The 21,032-nt window shown below is 34.1% G+C and overlaps 1 protein-coding gene across 24 annotated transcripts in view; it reads right to left on the bottom strand.

The window, feature by feature from the left end:
• DMD (dystrophin) overlaps positions 1 to 21,032 on the bottom strand; it is a 1,241,706-nt gene that overhangs the window by 381,329 nt on the left and 839,345 nt on the right. For all 24 annotated transcript variants that reach the window (XM_083850706.1, XM_083850697.1, XM_083850709.1 and 21 more), the window contains 3 exons: positions 20,177 to 20,324; positions 18,826 to 18,975; positions 1,116 to 1,280 (listed from right to left, as the gene is read on the bottom strand). In XM_083850706.1, coding sequence (XP_083706832.1) covers positions 1,116 to 1,280; positions 18,826 to 18,975; positions 20,177 to 20,324 — 463 coding nt within the window. The remainder of the gene's footprint in view (positions 1 to 1,115; positions 1,281 to 18,825; positions 18,976 to 20,176; positions 20,325 to 21,032) is intronic.

The raw sequence follows: 21,032 nt of genomic DNA, 5'->3' as shown, positions 1-21,032 counted from the left end.
AAAATTCTATCATTCATTCAGCATATATACAGACATTTGCAGAGCTATACCAATTTTATCTTTTAAAAAGGGAATGAATGTCACCACTGAACTCATTCTGTCAATTATAAGACTACAACAGGACTTCAGATTCACTGTTCTACATAATATGATTGTATGACATAAAAAGAGTTTTGGCATTAAAACTGTTGCACGAAAGAAACTAAGTAAATTTAATAAATATGCTCAGCAAAAACCACGTCTTCAGAAGCAGTTATTATTCCATTTCATCCAAAGCAAGAAAAGTTTTAAGTATTTTTTTTTTCACTGAAAACTGCAAGATGAGAACCAATAAAAAACAGTGTCTATTATTTAATTTTTATTTAGGTGATGGTTAACTACTATAAACCAAAAAATTTCACGTATTTCAATAAGTTGCTGTATGCTAAAATATTTCCCCAGTCACTTACATACAGACAAATAATGCAAAGCCAAAAGGTCTGAGTACATACTACCCAGCAGGCCCCTTTAGTCTAATCAGTATATTTCATCCTTAATTTCTTCAGCTCCCCCCACCTATGTGAGTTTTTTTTATACATAAAAACATATCAAGCATTAGATTACAAATATTTTGTTCACAATTACTATACAATCAGTTTTATTGATTTTTATTTTATTATTTTATATTTTATTTTTTTATTATTACCTGTGCAGTTAGATATTTTTCCTTGCAACATGTGAATAATGATAGGACCCTAAGTATTCTGATTTTCAACTAGTCAATTAATGAATTAATTGAATGAAAACTGTTTAAATAGTCCAAAACTGATATTATCATTTTAATCTTCATATTAAAATTTGATATATTAACTTTTGGGGCTATTCTTTCATGATTTGGTATGGCTTTTTTTTTTTTTTTTTTTTTTTACATTTCACCTTTGTTCTATCACTATCTAGTGAAAAAGAATAAATGAGCTTGCCTTAAGTCATCAAATTTTTCTACAACAATTTTATTGAACTATTGCAGACTTATGCCTCAAAATTACATTGTTAATACAACCTATGCAGCTAATGCACCAACTGACTTTTTGAACATACAATATCCAAATTCCTTTTTAAAACAGAAGAAAATTTACCTTAATATCAAAAGCTCCTGGCTGACCCACTTGGTTATAAAGCTCTAGCTGGTTCTTCACAGGTGTTACCCACAATGTCAGCTGATTTAGTTGCTGATCAAGTTCAGTGAAATCCTTTAGCAGAATCTCTATTTCTTTTTGCTTCTCTGGAAGATCTTTGGACACCTGAAAAAATACCAGAAGCTGTTTTAGTGGTAAGAAAATAAATAAACGTAAAGCAATTTAACATTACAAACACATAAATGGATACAAAAGGTTAAAATAATATTAAATAAAATAATTTTATACACTTGTATGAAAAAGGGAAGAAAAGTCTATAAACACCAAATTGTTATGGTAGGTATCTTGCCAATCGGTAACAACAATCTCACTCCTATGAATAAACATATCAGACTACTCGTTTTTGTTATTCTACTATTTCATTTGCAGCACATAAAATGTTTGTTTTCTCAGTATATGTAACTGCTTAAATGGTCAATTGTTAATCAGAGAGAGCAACAGGGAATATCAAAACATGAAAGTGACCATTTGAATGACATCTAACCTTTCCTGACCTATTTGATCTGCAAATTTATAAGCATCTGTTTTCGGACAAGGTGTTTTTAATTGTCAGTTGAGTCCACATATGCATGAGCAGATGCATATAGTGAAGGAAAATAATGAAAAAAATATGCTATCAATACTGATCAATTCCTTAATTTGCATTCAAAGTAGTCAGTTTCTAACTAAGCACATTCTTTTGCTAGTATTAGAAATTAATAATCAGTGAATGACATAGCTAAAATCTCACAACACTGAAGCATTTGGAGTGAATATAAGAACAGGTTGGAAATAAATAATCCAATACAAATCTCCATGCTGTCCTTCTCAGCATGTTTTCTATAGATGGAGAGGTGAGGTATCACTATACTACACTATTAGCAGCATTGCAAACGTATACCAGGGGAGAAACCATCTATACTTAAAAACAAAACAGAACAAAATATAACAACAGCAAATAAAGCTCCTAGACAGAGGTTAGAAAAGATGGCAATTAATTACTAAAATCAGTCAAGAAGTATGGTTAGTTTTTCATATGAAGAAAATGAGTTTTCCTGATGTTCCTTGTTTCAAAGCACAGTTTTTTCGTTTATTTGCTTTTTACTAAAAAAAAAAAAAACACTCTTAAAAGTAGCAGAACATGTGTTTTCTGATGTACACAGTAAAATACAAATTCCCCGTGAAGTTAAACTATTAACAGAAGAATTGCTATCACGTTGCCCAGCTACAAAAGTATTACTGATGTGTACTAACTCCTAATGATGGTATTTCATAGAAGACAATAAATCAAAATACATCAGAGATATGAAAACAATTAAGGTTACTGAAAAAACAGCTGAAGGAGTGGGAAGAAAACAAATGTCTCATGGTGTGTATATTTCTTTGCAAATTTAGTTTGAAAATACTGATTTGTAGGTACTAAAATAACCCTTCTACATAAATTCGGCATATGATTTATTACACCATACTTAAGTGATATTTCTAATTCATTAACTTGATTTACCATATGTTAAATTATCTCTGTTATTTGCTATAGCCACTCCATAATATCCTATTTAATAAAAACTGACCTGTGAGTCAAATCACTTTTTCTATCCCCCTAATCTTGTTAAATATAATAAAAACTCTGCTTTTCCAGTATGGCCCCAGATATGAAAGAAAACAATTAAAAATGCATTCATTTCCCTTATGTGTTCACTCAGTATCTATGCAGATCTTGGCCTAATTTCACAGAAGATTAGTTTCATCTTTCTTACATCTTCTGAATGTTAATTTCAGTGTTTAGTAGCTTTAATATTAATGTATACAAGTTCCACAGAAAACCTATTAAAAGCAAATAGGTAATCATAGGCAGATAAAAATCCAAGCTAATGTCTGAAGATCTGAAATTTAAATTAATCTGGCTACAATCAACATTAATCAGTTATATTGGGTCTATCAGAAGATAGACAAATTAAAATTTGTAGAGTTTTCTGGAAAAAAAGAGGTTACATGCTGAAAAGATATTCAATCTAGGAACACAGAAGAGAAAATGAGGTTTTGTTGATGTATTTTACTTACTTCAGCATACAGTTTCCAAAAGTAATCACACATACAGAAAAAAAAAAATAAAAGCAAACTAGATCCCACCTACCCACCTATACTAAAAGTTAAGTTGCAGTATAAGTAAACACAGTCTCTTCTTACAAATTGGCTCCTGGACTAAAATTATAGCACAACATATGATTATAATATTTTGAGTATATAAATAAAATCTAGGTCAATATGAATCGGTTCATTATATAGAGAAATTTAATGCCATCTAAAATTTAAAGATGAACAGCAAATAAAGACGGGACTTCCCTCAAACTTAGAAGGTTAAGGTAAGCATGTAAGAAACAGATTTTGGCTGGACATTAACAAAGGAATATTTTGTACAATCCATGTAACACATTTCATACTGTTGTGTGGAAAATGGATTCTTAGATCTAAGGAATTTTGTTTTTTTTTTTTTTTCCTTAATTCTGGCATCAAACAGTCATGCTGGCTAATCAAATTACAGCCTAATGAGTATAAGGGAATTACAAATTCTCCCATCAAGCCAGGGTACTACTGCAGACTGTCTCTGGGGAGACAGCTTATTTCCAGAAGCGTAATTTGGGAAAAACTCCATGGAGTAACAGACACCAGTATGTTTGTTGGGTCTCCTGATTCACGCCCCTTCTGTTGCACAGGAGGACACACAGAGTTCAGATCCTCTAGAATTTTCTATACCTTTTAACTTACAGTCTTTTCATCCAAATCCAATCTATTACAGGACCTTCTTGTCAAGCTGCTTCAGGTCCTGGCAAGCTGATTGTTCACAGCTCCAGAACTCCCACCCAGAAGTTGGGATTCTGATGCCAGTGGGACAGCCATCCCACTGTCCTGTCACTGGACTCTCTCTACTACTTCTTAGTTCCCAGATGCCTCCGGAGAGGAGTGATCAATAGCTAATGTCTCACTCCCATGCTCCTTCTTGTATTTTTTTACTTTTTGGCTCCTTCCTTCCCCACCCTGCTTTTATTCCTTTGGTGCCCAGAGTAACCATCTGGTGTCTACCCAGTTTAAACCCCTATAGTATCTTATTTCATTCCCTTCTATTTAAGAAAGACTGTTTGGTTTCATCAGAGGAGGAGTGACATCATTTCATAAGTGGCAAGACCAATAGGAACAGTGGCCATAAGGCATCACCTGTGGAAGAGTGAAAACAGGACAAACATGTAAGATGTTTTCCCCAAAATCTGCCTAAACTAAACACAGGCCTAATGAAAGTAAAAGTGTTATAGGCTGGCAAGGAAGACAGGGTGAAAAAGACAAAAATAAAAACAAAAAAAAATAGAAGAAGAAAGAACAACTTTAACTGGGAAAACTTTCTAAAATTTTTGCTTCATTTTTTGTTTAGAAATTATTTTCAACTTTGTCTTATTTGGCAGCAGATCAACAATGAAAACATACCTTGGTTTGCAACCAAAGGAAAAAAATAATGTTCAAAGTGCAAATGAAAACTAAAGTATAGATTATTCCTTCAAAGAAAAAAAAAAATGATTTCAACATCAAAGCACTGTATAATTTCAATGATGTGTCAAAACATTAATCTCAAAGTATGTGATGCATCTAAAATTTTGTACTTTAGTTCAAATGTTAATTAAGTTAAATTAATTGGCAGCTTAGTAACAGAATAATAGGAAATATTTACGTTCTAAATCGGAAAACAGTACAAGATCCTAATTTTACAAACTGACACTAGTCTTCACAATACTTAGCATTATTCTTCATCTTAAAATGTCAGACCATTTTTTACTTAGTTTTATGTATTTCATTTTCTAATCATTTCATTAAAGTATTAAAAGAATGCAAATAAATTACCAGCATAAAAACAATAAGATGTCTCTCTAAACATGAGAATACTCTGTCAAATTTAAAGTAATAATTTAAAAGTCTAGATCTTCATTTAATATTTCCATTATTTCTCCATAGGTATTTCTCCATAAGAATTCCTATGAAGAAATTCTAGAATTCCTATGAAGAAATACACGCATTATTTGTTTCTATTCCATCTGAACCTCACATCTTCAGTGACCTTCCTTCACTGGAAGCCTAAATGATCCACTCTTAGGTTCTTTCTGTCCCCACCCCAATGTGACCACTTTGGTACAAAAACATACAGTTGCTCATCTTAGCCATATATATCTCCTTCGTTGTTCATAAGCTCTGTTTTTCCACTGTTGCTTCTTATTTTAGCTTTAGATATATAGGTACTTTTTAGTCTATATTCATAGTTGTGTGCATACAGTATGTGATGAATTAGAGCTGAGCAGATGGAAAGAAATATGAATTCATATGATGATAATAAATATAAAGGAAGGAAGAAGTTGTATAAGGTACGTCTCCTGATGTAAAATCATACTCTGTGGTCCTCGTTCTGTTTAATTCCTTATGAATATCCAGAAGGCAGATTTCAATACCAATACTTGTAATATCTGTGGAGTTCGATCCTGTAATAGGAACAATACTCAGAATGAACAAGCTGAAACTAATTAGGTACAGATAGTAAGCAGGAAGGAAGGAACAATTGGGAATAGTTTTGCAGAGGTCAGAAATGTTATTGCAAGTGAATGAACATGATAAATCATATAATTAGTAAAGCATCACTATTATCAGCAGCTTTCACCTGATAAAAGTAAGGAAAGCTATTAAAGTGGCTTCAAATGACCAATGTGTGATTTTGAACACTTCCCTTCTTTCTCACAAGTCAATATCAAGGTCATTTCCTATTTACCTGAAAGGACCAAAGAGAAGATTGTGCTGTTACTACCTAGCTGCTTGAGAGTACAGATGAGGAGATGCAACTCACCAACATGGCTTTTGTCAAAAAAGAATACGGATGATCTCCCTAACATGAGAGTGAGTAGAGGGAGAAGAAATCCCAAATCTCCAAACATTTAATAGCAGTGTAAATATGTTTCCTACCCAACTTATTCACCATCTATTCCCCCACCTCCCCCAAATACTAGATAAGGTAGCCTCCTTTCTCTTGCTAGCTGTCTCACCAACCTCTCAACAGAGCAGCACTCATAATGGATCTTATTTTGATGAATCTGACACTGGATTTAAATTTCACTTTCCTGATATGTATAATAAGATAAAATATAATAATGAATATAAAATATATATATATATATATACTGTGGGGTGTCTGTGAAGGCTTAACAATGCTTTTCTTGTATTCCTGGCTTGGAAAGGTCCTTCTAATATGCAAAGCACCTTGTGAAAGTGGTCTTCAATTGTACAACAACTGGTTTTGTCAGGTTTCAAAAAATCCACCACTGTTTGCATACAGAAAAGTGAAGAATGTGTAGCCTTCCATATGAATTGCTTTCCATAATAAATGTGAAACAAGCGCCAGCTTTTGCTTTACTATCCCATTTTTGTTAAAATACAAATAGAAGGAAAAAAGACAGGTGACTACACTGCAGTCAGCCCACAGCATAACTGGACTGAGAGCAGGTTTCTGTGTTGTCCAAGCCAGGACTTAGAAAATAAAGCAAAAACTAAAGTCATAAAAAGCATTAAATATAAGCTTTAATCCCAATTTATCTGTATATCACAACTGATGCTTCAATAACACTAGTAAGATGATTACATAAAACAGCAATTCTTACAGCCGCTGTTCAGAAAGTTTTATCTGCTTAAAATCACCTTCCCTAGAGCGTGTACAAAAGAATGATTTAAAATAGAAGGGGAGAACTTAATTTTTATGCATCATTTCTTCATGAAAAACAATCATTGTAAGAAAGAGTTTCATATAAGTTTGGTTTAGGATGCCATTTAGTTAATTAACTGAGCCATTTTCATTAGCAAACTCAATATTGACTTTAAAACAAAACCTATGTAATTTCTTTCGAGTGATGAATATTTATGAACCATGGTGTCTCTGACAAATGTGGAATAAAGGCTATACTACTAGAGGAACATGAAAGCAGTCTACTAAAAATACATACAGAATTTTATTTTCTATGTCACCAGTGTTTCATATTTCCCTGTAAGGGAAAATGCCCCTGTAAGGCACGTTTTGCAGGCTTTTTTTTTTTTTTTTTAACTTCTTAAGTAGGTATTTGTAATATTCACAAGTTTTATTTTCATTTAAAAAGAAAAAAAAAAGTCCATTGATGCAGATGACTAAAGTAATCCACAAATGCAATGCACCAAATATTTTTCTGCTTCATCTGCCTGTCTAGCTTTTTTTAAAAAAAAAAAAAAAAAACCACAGACAAACAAACATATCCCCGCAACCCAATGATTCATTTTGTTTTTCTTACATGGTAATATGATGATTTATATCACAATCATCTGAATATCTATATGCTTTAATATTTATAACTAATTGACATTCATTCTGTTGTGTACCGTCTCAGTGATCTTCCTTTGACAAGGGCATTTTCTGAGCACAAGACCCTCCACCTAAATCTTTGTTGAATAATCTAGTCCACAACTCTCTTTTATTTATCCCTTTCTTTGCCCCATACTGAATTCCAGAAATCCAAAAGAAACCATAAAAGGTTTACAATATGATTCCTGCAGCCACTCTTAATGAAGGATCTTCTGACACAAGGCAAAAAAAAATTAAAAAAAAATTATCATACCGCAAAAAGACCAATCTCTTCTCACAGCTTGGCAAATTGAACACAGTAGTCCTATCTCCACTTTGGTCATTCCTTGTGACAGAGTCCTTCCTGTCTAATGCTGTGTCTCATCATCCTTTTCGGCAGCCCTCCTTTTTAAGAATTACGTTATCTGATTGCTTTACTTTCAAGACTATGCCCAGTACTGAAAGGTTGACTTCCATGTGTAATCAGCTCACAGTGGCAATCAGTCAATAGCTAATTAAGCACATGATACTTTCTTTCATGCTGTTGCCTACATCTGAGGGAAGCTTCCCAAAACTGCCAAGAACTTTCTAAAAACTGTCATCTGCCTGACAAGCAAAATGAAGCCAAAAGGCATTGCAATGAAACAAATTACAAATATTTATACATGTAGTACCATTAGTACCTTAAAATGCAATCTATAAACTTAGTATCATTATTGGGTTTGCTCACAGAGTCCTTTATAGGAACAACAACAAAAGACTGGCGTTTTGCTTGGTAGATGAAATGGATATAATTGGAACTAAGATTTGTAACACAGCAATAAAATCAATATGAAACAGCAATTTCTGGTATAAGACAAATATGTTCTATAATTAATGTACAGAAAAACCATATTATATTTCCACAATAAATAAACAGGGGTATCTTTTGCATTATCTTTGCACAGCGTTGATAAATTTCAATGGGATGGAATTTTGTCTACAGCTATTTGTAGATGTAACAGACCTATTTATGGCATTTCCTAGCAATGATGAATTTATTCTATTAAAAATTGTAGAAAAATAAAAATATGGTGGTACTCCAGTTCTAGTGAATGATCCTACCTAGCAACTACTGAGCTAACATGACTGAGAAAACAATTAACAATTTGATTGGTTTGATTAGTTTAATTTCATTATCAGTTGGTTTTCAAGAAATATCTGTTTACCACTTTGAGAGAGGTGACAACTTTTCATTTTTAAGAAACATGCAATTAATAGAAAAGTTGAGAGTGTGGAAGTTACCTTAGATATACAGTGCTCAATGTAGAATTAAATTCAGTATCATAGCAACAGGCAATTCTCTGTGTAATGCTGATGCTGAATTTTCTAAAAGATGTTTTTTAAATTCTGAGAAAAATGGCTAACAAAAGGCAAGGGAAGAAGAAAGGGGAGGTTTAGCTTTAAGGCTATTTCAGACTATTTAGTTTGTGAAATATTAATCATATAGGCTCGTTGCAATACAGAAGGACCTAAATAAACCTATAAACTATAAGCAGCAAATAGTAAAACTTTGATTTTATATTCCTACAGTCTTCCTTGACAGAAATGCATGAAAGATCTGACATACAACAGGAGGGTCTGCTGGGAACTGAAGTTTAGAAAAGTCCAAATCACTGTAAGTGACTCATTGCTATGTGAGAGTATGTGAATCATTGGTCACCACCTGTGAAATATCTCTTACATATGTGATTATTGTAGTGCAGAAACGTGATAGGATTTGCTTATCATGCTTTATTTGAAATCAGGTATTTCAGCTAGATCAATACTACTTCAATATAAACTGTCAGCACAAATGTCTTTACAAAACATACTTTTTATACCCGAAGTACTCAGCATAACTTTTTAAATATATGATAAATATATTCCAGATTCATATGCCAAACACAAACAAGACAGAAATTTCCTCTACTAAAAGATGCCATAAAATATGTTGGCAAGATAGTATTGTATATATACTTACATACATATATTTAATCATGATTTTATAGTCTCACTTGCTAGTACAGACTTTTTTACCCCCTGTGGGATTGTATTTCATAAATACTTTTTAAGTCTTTGCTTAAAGTTTAATATGAAAAGAACACAGAAGCAATGTGGCCTTATGAAGACACATCTAAAGTCTACATGATTAATATAAAAATAAATAGAAATGTTTACTTCCTACATATCCTGTGCATATTTATTAAATTTGCGAAGTCATCTATATAACCTAGCTCATCCTCACTTGAAATTTAAGTTTATATATTCTAAAACTTTTGAATTTGCCATAAATTACCTAAGTGGTCCCTATTGTAAACATTGCTTGAATAGCATAGCATAGCATAGCATAGAGCAGGACAGAATACAATAGTTGGAAGAGACCTACAAAGATGGTTGAGTCTGACTGCTTGACCACTTGGGCTATCCAAAAATTAAAGCACATTACTGAGGGCATTATCCAAATGCCTCTTGAACACTGACAGGCACAGGGCATCAACCACCTCACTAGGAAGCCTGTTCCAGTGTTTGACCACCCTCATGGTAAAGAAATTTTTCCACTGTCCAGCCTGGAGCAACTTTATGTCATTCCCACATGCTCTATCATCAGATACTATGGAGCAAAGTCTGGTGCCTCTCTCTCAGGTTCATCTCCTCAGAAAATTGTAGAGAGCAATGAGGTCACCTCTGAGCCTCCTCTTCTCCAGACTAGACAACCCAAGAGCCCTCAGCTTCTCCTCATAAGACAAGTCTTCCATCCCTTTAACTAGCTTTAAGGTCCTCCTATGGATGCATTCAAATATCTTAATAGCATTTTTATACCATGGAGCCCAGAACTGTACACAATATTCAAGGTGAGGCTGCACCAACACTAAATACACTGGGAGAATCACAGCTCTTGACTATGGCTATGCTGTGTTCAGTGCACCCAAAAATGTGGTTTGCCCTCTTGGCTGCACTGCTGGCTCATGTTCAGCCTACTGTCAAACAGCACTCCCAGATCCCTCTCTGCACAGCTGTCCTCCAGCCACTTGTCCCCAAAACTTGGCCACTTGGAGTGAGAAAAGTAGAGACTTGCCATTTTGATGACAAATAGCTATATTAATTCAAAAAGAACGTCAGAAGATTACAGAATAGAGTAAATGATAAGGAGTCCTGAGGGAAATAGGTGTAGAATATCTCAACTTCAACAGAGATCAGCTTGCTGATCTCTTCTCTTTGGTGACCAGCGATCAGACCCAAGGAAATGGCGCAAAGCTGCAACAAGGGAGGTTCAGACTGGGTGTTAGGAAAAGGTTCTTCACTGAGAGGGTGGTTGGGCACTGGAACAGGCTCCCCGGGGAAGTGGTCACTACACCAAGCCCACTGGAGTTCAGGAAGCATTTGGACAACCCTCTCAGACATATGGTCTGATTTTTCGGTAGTTTTGTGTGGAGCCAGGAAGTGGAATCAAACCTTGTGGGACCCTTCCAACTCAGCATATTCTATGACTCTATGAACAGTCTGCTGGCTCATCAGGACATACTTGTCAAATGGGGTTGGCTTCTATCACTGTACTGATGAATTTTAAGGAGTGAGGTAAATCAGCACAGACCCAACCGACCTGATCTCAATCTTCACTGCGGTCAGAAGTAAAGACAAGTTTGAAAAACCTTTACTGATCCTGTTCATGTATATTTACAAAAACAAATACTGCAGAATTTCCTAGTGTTCTGAGGTCGTAATTAATGAAGCAATTAATGAAGAGAAGCTTTGTTACACATTTTGGTTAGCAGTGATGAGTGATACAACAGGTAAACTAACTTCTTGAGAAGAAAGAGAGCTATTTACCATTCCAGTCAGGTCTTCAGGTGCAACAAATAAGAGCTTAATTTAACCAGAATATTTTAGATGTTACATTTCACAAAAATTCCGCAAAGAGCCAATCACCTTAATTATTTGAGACATTTGATACGTTGTTTGTTTGGTTGGTTTGGTTCATTTCATTTTTAGAATGGTTGGTTTATATTTTTTAGGAAGTGCAGCAACAGAAAAGAAGAGCAGTAGCATGTTGGACTTTTCAATGCAAAACCCCAACATGTAGATGCTTGAAAAGAAATTGAGATGCATTTTATATCATAGTGGAAAATGAATTTTCCAATATCATATCCAACCTCCAGCTTTAATGCTGTACTAATTTAATGCTACAAAACAATCAGAGAAAAGGAAGAACTTTGTAAAGTGAGAAAAGATTTATCTCACATTTTCTACATAACTAATATAAATTTCTGGGTAAAAGTAAAACTGTTCACTAGCTCTGGCAAGTTTTGATAGTTTTACAAAAATAATAATACTAATGATGCATCAGGAGTTCTCAAAATATTTATTCAAAACACTATAGTGGTTATTATCTCTTTTGAGGAAGCTAAGCCAGCTTTTTGTCTTTTGATAATGTAAGTAAAGATGTATTAGGATTTCTGATTTGAAAAACAAATTTAGATATGGATATTTAAATTTTGTATCTAAAGTAATAAGATTCAGGAGAGTCTTCTATGAAATAATCAAAAGATTTATTTTTCAAAAATAGACATCTATTTAATGTTAATTACCCATGATAATTTATACATGTTTAGCACAATGTTGCTTTGTAGGCAGAAATGGATATTCACACGGAGTTTTTATCTGAGAAAAAAAAAGTGTGGTAAGTAGGACTGTTGAAGGTTTTCTTATGTAGATGTGTAAGATTTGTACAAGATGGTTAGCTTTTACTACCTCTAGAAACATCACAAATTATATTCATAGATGCTTTGTAGGTTTACAGGTAAGAAAGTAAAACCATGTGTTCCTCACTACTGTTTTATATAGAAAACTGCTATTTATGTACACTGGAATTTAACAAGATAAATGCTGTGGCACAGAGAGAACTTACTAGTAACACATGCTGTGGAAACTTCAAAAAATAAGAGAACAATTGCATTCTACCCGAAAACCCAACCCTTGCAGAATTTGTTGAACCTCTTTCACGTCAAGTGTGGGAGATTATGAAGTCATACAAATCCTCCTCTCATCTTCTGAGGTGAAGTCACAGGAACAACTGATACAGTAAATAGGGAATGACTGGGATCAACAGAGTAGCTGTTGGGGTGACTGTGAAGAATGAAGAAAGGAGAACAGAGGATGCTCAACAGACAACCAAGATATACTATTTTTATAAATGCCACAAGAAACCCATTAGGAACTGCGCGGTATTTTCTTGTAAGCAGTTCTTTGTTTTTCTGTAACTTTTTCCATGTTGATGAATGACATGGACTGAAATACACAAACAGTACCATGATGAACCTCCAACTTATCTATATTTGACTGTTTAAAATTATTATGTTTGCTGTCATTTATTGTTAGGCTTAAAGCACACCTGGAAAACTAAAAGTAAGGTAAAATAAATAAAGCTAGAATCTAGATTGTATAAAGAACAAAGAATCTTAACTCTTCTAAATGTACTTAAAAACTTGTCTCAATGGAAATTAAGAACAGCCCTTGATATGGTGTAATTATTGCCTGATTGCTGCAAAAACATTTTGAACATCATAACTTTTTCCTTGAAGGGACTTCAGAATGATTAATTGTTTCAAATGAGAGTAAACAACATACTGTAGTAGGAGAATATTTATTAATATTTAACAAGAGAAAGAAAATTGATGGTGTTATTAACAAAAAGAGAGCAATCATATATTTCTCTGCAGGACTCCAGATTTAACGTAAAACAGTGCTACTAACAACTTTTACAACATTTTAAACCTTCAGAATGTTGCAGTATAACCAAGTAATTTATTTTTACAATATTCCTATGAGATAGGGGGTTGCTCATAGGAAAACAGAGCAGCTGGAAATTTAAACAACTTTCTTGGTATTTCCAGACTGTGGAAAGTGCCAAGATAAAAACGGTCTCTGTAAAGTACCTTACCCAAATATACCATCTATCAGGGATTTACAGCACTAAAAATTTCCTTTTTCTGATGCTGTGCTACTGCGTCTATTTATTCAGAGTGTTTTATCATGTGTGAGGAGGATGCAACTTTTTGTTTGTAAACTACTTTTGCCTCAAAGTTTTATTGGATGTAACAACTATGTGTTTTCCACTAATACCTTGAATGACAAAAACGAGCTACAAAGCTACTAGACTTGAGACCTTTTGTAGGACAAAAAAAACAAACACCACCATCAATAATAATAATAAAAACTTAGAATTTAAACTGAAAAGGCAGCAATTATATCAAATCCCTTTATATATATATATATATATATTGTAAAATGCAGTTCTTGTAAAAGAATTGTAAAAAAAAAAATCAGTGAGTGTCATACCACAGCAATATCTACCTCATTGGAATCTCACCTGCATTGTCTTCGGAGTCAAATTTTCCAAATTTTAAAAAACACTGCATCCAGATTTTAACTTTATATCAGATTAGAATTGATTTGTTAGTATAAGCCTGATTTGCTATCATCTTTTATTTTATAGATGGCAAATAATAAAATCTTTCAGTCTAAGATAAACCATTTCATTTTCTTCCATCTGCAGTGAATGTGTATACTTATATTGATTGTGGACACTCATAGAGCTATTATGACACACCTCCTAAATGACTTCATCTGACTAAGCTTCTGAAAACAAACAAACAGATGTCTCCTGTCTCCTTATGTCTTATGATAGTCTCCAGTTCTTTTTGACAGTGGTCATTAGGATGACTTACAGTATAGCATGTAAAGTGGAACAAAAACTGATGTCTGAAGTCATTAAAATGACTAAAAATGCCTTTGATTAGCAAGTAGGCTATAGGGCCCAATTCCTAATGTGGTCAGTCTTCTATAACACATGCAATCCACTGTATCCAAAATAGCTAAGAATCTCAGTAGTTTTAAATCGATAAAGCCAGAAAAACTTCAGTGTATGTAGCTTAAAAGAACTGAAAAGGGCTTTTTTACCTGCTTGGAAATTGGAAATAAAACTGGCATTCTTATTAGGCTACAAATGCTTTAATCTCATTTCAAATCAAAAGCACAGAAATCAAACTGTAGCGTTTTTTTTTTCAAAGATCCCTTCCCGTCCATCCCACAAACAATAATAGTAGCAATTGTAGTAGTTTCAACTGCAAACTCGAACTAAGTTGCAATAACATGCTGAAAATTTGATGTCATCACAAGTAATCTGTGAATAATTACTACTCAAGGCAATCTACATGAACTATAACCTTGTTATGACTTTGTCTTCCTGCACTTTCTAGGTCCATCTGTTTTTCTCTGCACCTGGTCAACCAAGCAAAGAAGACCTATACTTCGCCTGATGGTACAGAAAATGTTCACAAATTATAGCCATGTCACTCCACTCTGATTTCTTTTTTGTCTATATAGCACAACAAATTGATTTGCTGTGGCAGTAAACAGTGAAATGGTCTCTTCAGTGTCTAGTAATTAGTTCTAATAGTAGCAGACAAATTAAAAGGCAGCAAAACAAAATGTCTCCATCAGGCACTTATAATAACCTTCATAATACATACAGTAGATGTTGTGAAGACTAAGGTGGATAAATGAGAAGAACGCTGATTTTGGCATCCAGCTTACTTTCGGATAATCTAGCTCATCCCTCTTGGCTGACACCAGACCAAGAATATTATTAAAGAGTAATAAACTCCTTCCAGCAAACCTCTGATTCCATGGTTCACTGGTCTCAGACCTAATCTATCAATCCATTTACTGCACACTAAAAGGTAAGAAACCCATTACAGATCTGTTATATGCCCTGGCAGGTGGTATACGACAAGAACTGAATTCATCACAAACTGAAGTGCCTAGTACCCCTTTTGTATGCTTTGAAGCGCTAGGTGGTTAGCTTACTTGGCTATCACAGCAGAAGATACTTTGAGCTTTGAAAATAAATGAAAATTCTTGATGTGAAGACATAAAAATGGTTATAAAACACTTCATTTTTCATATTATTAAGACTTCACAAAGACAGAGTTATTTTCATTTTTACAAGAAATACTGGCTTTGGAGAGGGTATAATAAGTAAAACCAGGCTAGAATTTAAAAGTCATGCTTTCAAATGTGGGCTTTAATCTTCATTCTCTGCTTAAACTGTATCTGAGGTAGTGGCCTATTAGAATCACTATTCAATAAAGGTGTCTGAAAAAATGTCATTTTAAATTTATGACTATATAAAGGAAGAAAAACTCTTCATTCTCAAGGTCATCAGCACGTGATATAAACACCTAAAAGCAAAGACAATACTGAAGCAAAAGCAAAAAAAAAAAAAGCTTCTTTTATGTGACTGCAATTCCTTTCATACTCAATTTCTTTTCTCGGCTTATTTCCATTGCTGTAGGGTAACCGTTTCTTTGACTCTAAAGAAGGTTTGAACATGACTTATTTCAAATATGTCACCTTGAAGGTTAAAACTCACAGTGTTGTCACCCCTTCCACTGTTTGGCAGATCAAAGCAAAACAAAAATTTGTCATGAACTTAGGAGATATTTGGCTACATTTTCAACTGGTAATTTTCGATTGTCACAGCTTCTCTAAAGTAAACAGAATTACTCCAGCATTTACCAAATAAGGAGCTACCTTATGTTATTTATGTAACTGTCAAGTACATTTTGTATTTTGAACATAGTATCATCCTGCAAGATGAGCTAATCAGAAACAGTAGATTGTTGCACATTCCTTCCTAGCACAGATGCCAGAAAACAAAACAAATAGCTGGAAACAAAGGATTCAAGCTTGAGATATACTCTTAGATGGTAATGGAGGGACAGAGAAGCCCCAGAGGAATCTGTGCTGATGAGGCTTGCCCACTGGGCTTTGAGGAACAGGAAAAATATATCCTCATCAAAACAACTGACTACAGAACCATCCCGCTACAGTGACCTACTGAAGATCGCCTAATATAAATATGCCAGAGCTGTGAGGTTTGGCTCGCAGTAAAATCTGTGTGGGTTGGTCTTTTTTTTTTTTTTTTTCAGTGCTTACGGATCTGTAACAGAGGGACACACACGTTGTCTTCCTTCAGTTAGGCCTGCTGACTTTCCATGACTCCTAATTTTTGTTACAGACCCTATTGTTCCATAGATAAAACTAACAAAATTAATTCCTTCAGCAACATAAAAACTTACCTGTTTTCCTATACAAGCACTGAGTGCTATGTAAAAGAAAAAAATATATATATTTTTTCCCCTTCAATTTCCAAAAGAAGGCAGAAAATGAGAAGAAAGAGGAAAATATTTAATATTTTCATTCATATTGGGACAAATCTAATGACAGAAAGCCAAAAAAAGCTTCTAACTTTTTTTTATTTTATGGTGACCTTTCAAGATCATCTGAGAAACAGAACACCTTGAGAGAAACATTTGAAAATCTCACTTAACATGTAAGGATTTGAATGTCATAATTTTCAAACTCATTTTCTGTTTATTAAAAAATAAATTGCATTTTCCACATCCTTTAAATTCAGCAACTAAGGTAGAGTGAGCACTATTTTGTTTTATGTATTTCCATAGGTAGACAAATAAAATTGAAATAGTGCAGTTCAGTAATGATCACAAAGAAAAGTCCAATGTTCTTGGTTTAGTCCCTTTTAGCTAGAAATGAAGTTTTCACCTGGTAAATTCCAAGCTTAATGTCTTGCCAGAATCATTACTTAGGTCTGTTGCAGCTTGTAAAGAGAACGATTCACTTTGTCCACCATATTTCATACAAACCTAATACTTTCAACAGCATTCATAGTTATTTGGATTGCTCTGCCTATGACAAGTAACCTGGATATTTTCTCTACCAGCAAGCAGAAAGTGGAAGTACGTAAGTTCTTAGATATGACTTTCATACAGAGACAAATTAGTTTTTCTTAGAATATTAGTGCTATTTTACTTAAAAATAAAAGCAAACAAACAAAAAAAACAACACAACAAACAACAACAACCACCACACATATTTTGCCTGAAAGCTAATGATTTTTTAATATTACAGCACAGATATTCAAATCATGGTTCTTAAATTCAGCCACATATATCCTCATATACGCTAGTAAATAGCACTAGTTTTGATCTTGAAGTGTTCTGAATTCTTTTATATACAATGACTTCAGAAAACCATTCTGTAGAGAAAGAGATACTTCTGTCCAAGCACCTAAATAATGATTTACGCACCCAACTCCAATTTTATGAATGTGATCAATATTATCCATTTTTACTTGAGCCATTAGCCAACAATCTGAAACTTGCCAGACTGTTTCTGTTAAGTAGAAGAAACTAATGAGAATTCCACATCAGATAAATTCCTGTTTATTTACTAGAACTGTACTTGAAATATCAATTATGTGAACACAGTTGAAACAAAAAGACAGAACTCTTAACCAGAAACTGTAGCTTGTCTTTTCAGTAAGGTACTCAAAAGATCCATTTTATCTCCTTTTGTTTTCACAGATGAACACAGCTAATCCCCCCCCTACCCCAGCATCCTGGTGACTGTGCCATCAGTCTCTGGGGAAATCCTTCAGCTGCATTTTCTAGATTCTACATTGACCTGTCCTGACCAGACTGATCCATACTTTGTGTGGTGGTCCTTTAGATAACGCTTTCTACCATTTCTGCTACACAAGGTCTGTATGGAGAGCACTCTTGAACCATATCTACTATTCATTATCAACAGTTTCCAACACAAAAACATGCTACTTCAACAATAAGGAACAACATAATCCTACCTTACTTCTCTCCATTGGTATGGAGATCCTAGAAAGCAAAATGAGTGGGACTTTGCTACACTGAAACCAGAACTCAAAACTCATGGTTGGAAGAAGCATAGTAGAAATTGAATCAGTAGTTGCAGCTTCTACCCCAGTGTTGGGGAGAGGAGAGAACTAGGAAATGTTTCTAGAAAAGCAATAAGCTATTTGCTACTGCCTCTCACACACCTGAGTCACAAAATTGGAATATTTGCTGTACCCTTAAAACAACCAGGCTACAAAAATGATGCTCCGCATTCTGCCCTTAAGCAGCAGACCTGTAATTTAGGGAGTTAATTTGGATGCAACATCGCTTCAGGCACTCATGATCTTGTGTTGTTACTGTTTCTCACAGCAGTGTATTGCACACATTTTTCTTCCACAGGTTCATTATGTGTACAAATGTCTCTGCAGGTTCATCCAGAGAAAAATAATACATAAGAGAAAATATATAATGCAAATATTTGCTGCAGATTAAAATTTCATATCACAGTTACATCACTAATATGTCTAACCTTTACGAAGCGATGGTTAGCCTCCTTCAGTGTACTCTCAAGCTTATGTTTTCTGTCTGGATCCAGTGATGCACTTCCAAGTGCTATTCCACCAGAGTCATTTAATCGTTTCAGTATTCCCTTGTGTGGCGGCAGCTCTTCAACTCTTAACTGGAACAGACAAATACATCAGTTAAGATGAACTGTGGTAGAATTTTCAGCTCTCTTATCTTCACCCTTATTGATTTGTCTATCAGCTAAAGGAGTAAACTCAATTCAAGATAAAATAGCCATGGCTTTCTGAATATAGAAGGGCAGAAACCCCAGAAAGAAACTGTGTTAGTGGATCAAGCCTACAGAGGGAGATAAACCACCAAATAAGGTGTTTCTCAGGATATTGATCACTGTTGTATGACAAATTTCCACCTCTGGATACTCATTAGCTCATGTATACGGATATTAATGATCTTTCAATATGGTAAAAAGCATATTAAAGCCCACTTTGGAGAAGGTCTTTTCCATGTTCTGTGCTGTGAACACAATCACCCAGACAGTATGTGGTGAAAAGCCCTCCTGTCCAACCTCATAATTAAAAATGTTCATATATACTCATAGAAACATCAAGTAAAGACAAAGAAAGCAAGACACCATCTAAATGTACCACTTCTTCATCATGTATGTAGTTACTGCAAGCTATCATCAAAGTAACTCGATATATCAAGTAAGATAATGCAACTAAAAGATACATCAACACAATCAAGCAGGTATTAAATAAGCCACAGTGCATTATTCTTTGCTGCATCAGAATATATTCTCTTGTGTAGCTCCAAAAGAAAAGATGGAATGTAAAAATGAGCTACAAATAATAATAATAATAAATGCTAGCACCTTTAATTTTGGACTACTTATTCCTTGGGAATGCTACCTTTGGGAAATATTTGTATATAAATAAGAAGTGGGAACTTCATGGATCTAAATAATCAGCTTAAACTTCAAACTTGTAATCGTGTCTGGAAATGATAAGATGCATTTAACATCCCATAAAATTGCATCTTTGCCTTCATTCTGAAATCCCTGGCTATGGAGGCAAGGCCTCACAAATTCTCTGTCCAGCTCACAGATATCTTAAACTAAACAGTGAGAGGCATAAACCTAGCACATGATTAAGTCTTAATTTCCTCAAATACCATGCACTACTATTTATCCTATCTCTGTCTACTTAGAAAGGAACTTGAAAAAAGATTTTACTAAAGCATTGTTTTTATTTTTTCTCGGGTTTTGTTAAACAGCATTTAACGTTCTTCAATGTAGATAATTGATGAATTAAGAAAATGATAAATTAAGAAAACAGTAAGAATAAAGCTCATAATACCTTTACTTTGCCAAGACAGTCTCTTAACTGGTCTTCATTCCCTGGTTCAAGGGGAATAGCAATGATGCTCTCCGTTTCCTCTAACCACAAAATCAACCTGTTCAAGTCTTCTTGAAATTCTGATAAAATATTCTTTTCTTCCTCTATCCTGTAATAAAAACATGAAATTAATGTTTCCATGTGTTTTTTGTTTGGTTGGTTTTATGTTGAAATGCTCATCCATACTTACAAAAAGACTAGGGAAAACAATTTCTTATAATTTATATTAATTCTTTTAAAAATTGTGCCATCGATTTTTCCATGCTAAAATGATCAGACCAGTACCCTTTTTATGTGGCATTATTTCAATATATTATTTCAAATACATTTGAAAGGAAATATGCAAGTCATAATTTGAAACCTCACCAAATCAGACTTCCAGGTATTGCAGAGAGCAGACGCACACAGACCAAGACTTGTTCATAATTCAGCCCAAATTTTTGACTGAACTAACAGCATGGAAGCCCAGTATCAGAAATTTCTAGCACCAAAGTTTCACTAAAATGTATCTGTAGAAAGTGCCACGGAAACCCATTTGGACACATTGTACAAACATATATTTTGGTGACTGCGCGATATACTTTGTGTAAAGCATTCCAGTCCAGATCCACAAAAAGTATGTAAGGTCTGTAGTCCCTATGAAGGAATAGGATAGACAAAGCAGACATCTAAGATTAGGTGAGATAAATCCTACGTCTACAACTCAGCTGTTGATTCTCTCACCCAGGTTATTCAAGAAAACATATAGAAATTTCCAACAGTCGATATCTCTCAATGCACTTTGTACATCCAAAACTCCCAAATACTTCTCCATATG

This window comes from Anser anser (assembly GCF_964211835.1).
Source record: "Anser anser genome assembly, chromosome: 1".
Taxonomy (NCBI): Eukaryota; Metazoa; Chordata; class Aves; order Anseriformes; family Anatidae; genus Anser; species Anser anser.
This window is presented reverse-complemented; position numbering and strand designations above follow the sequence as displayed.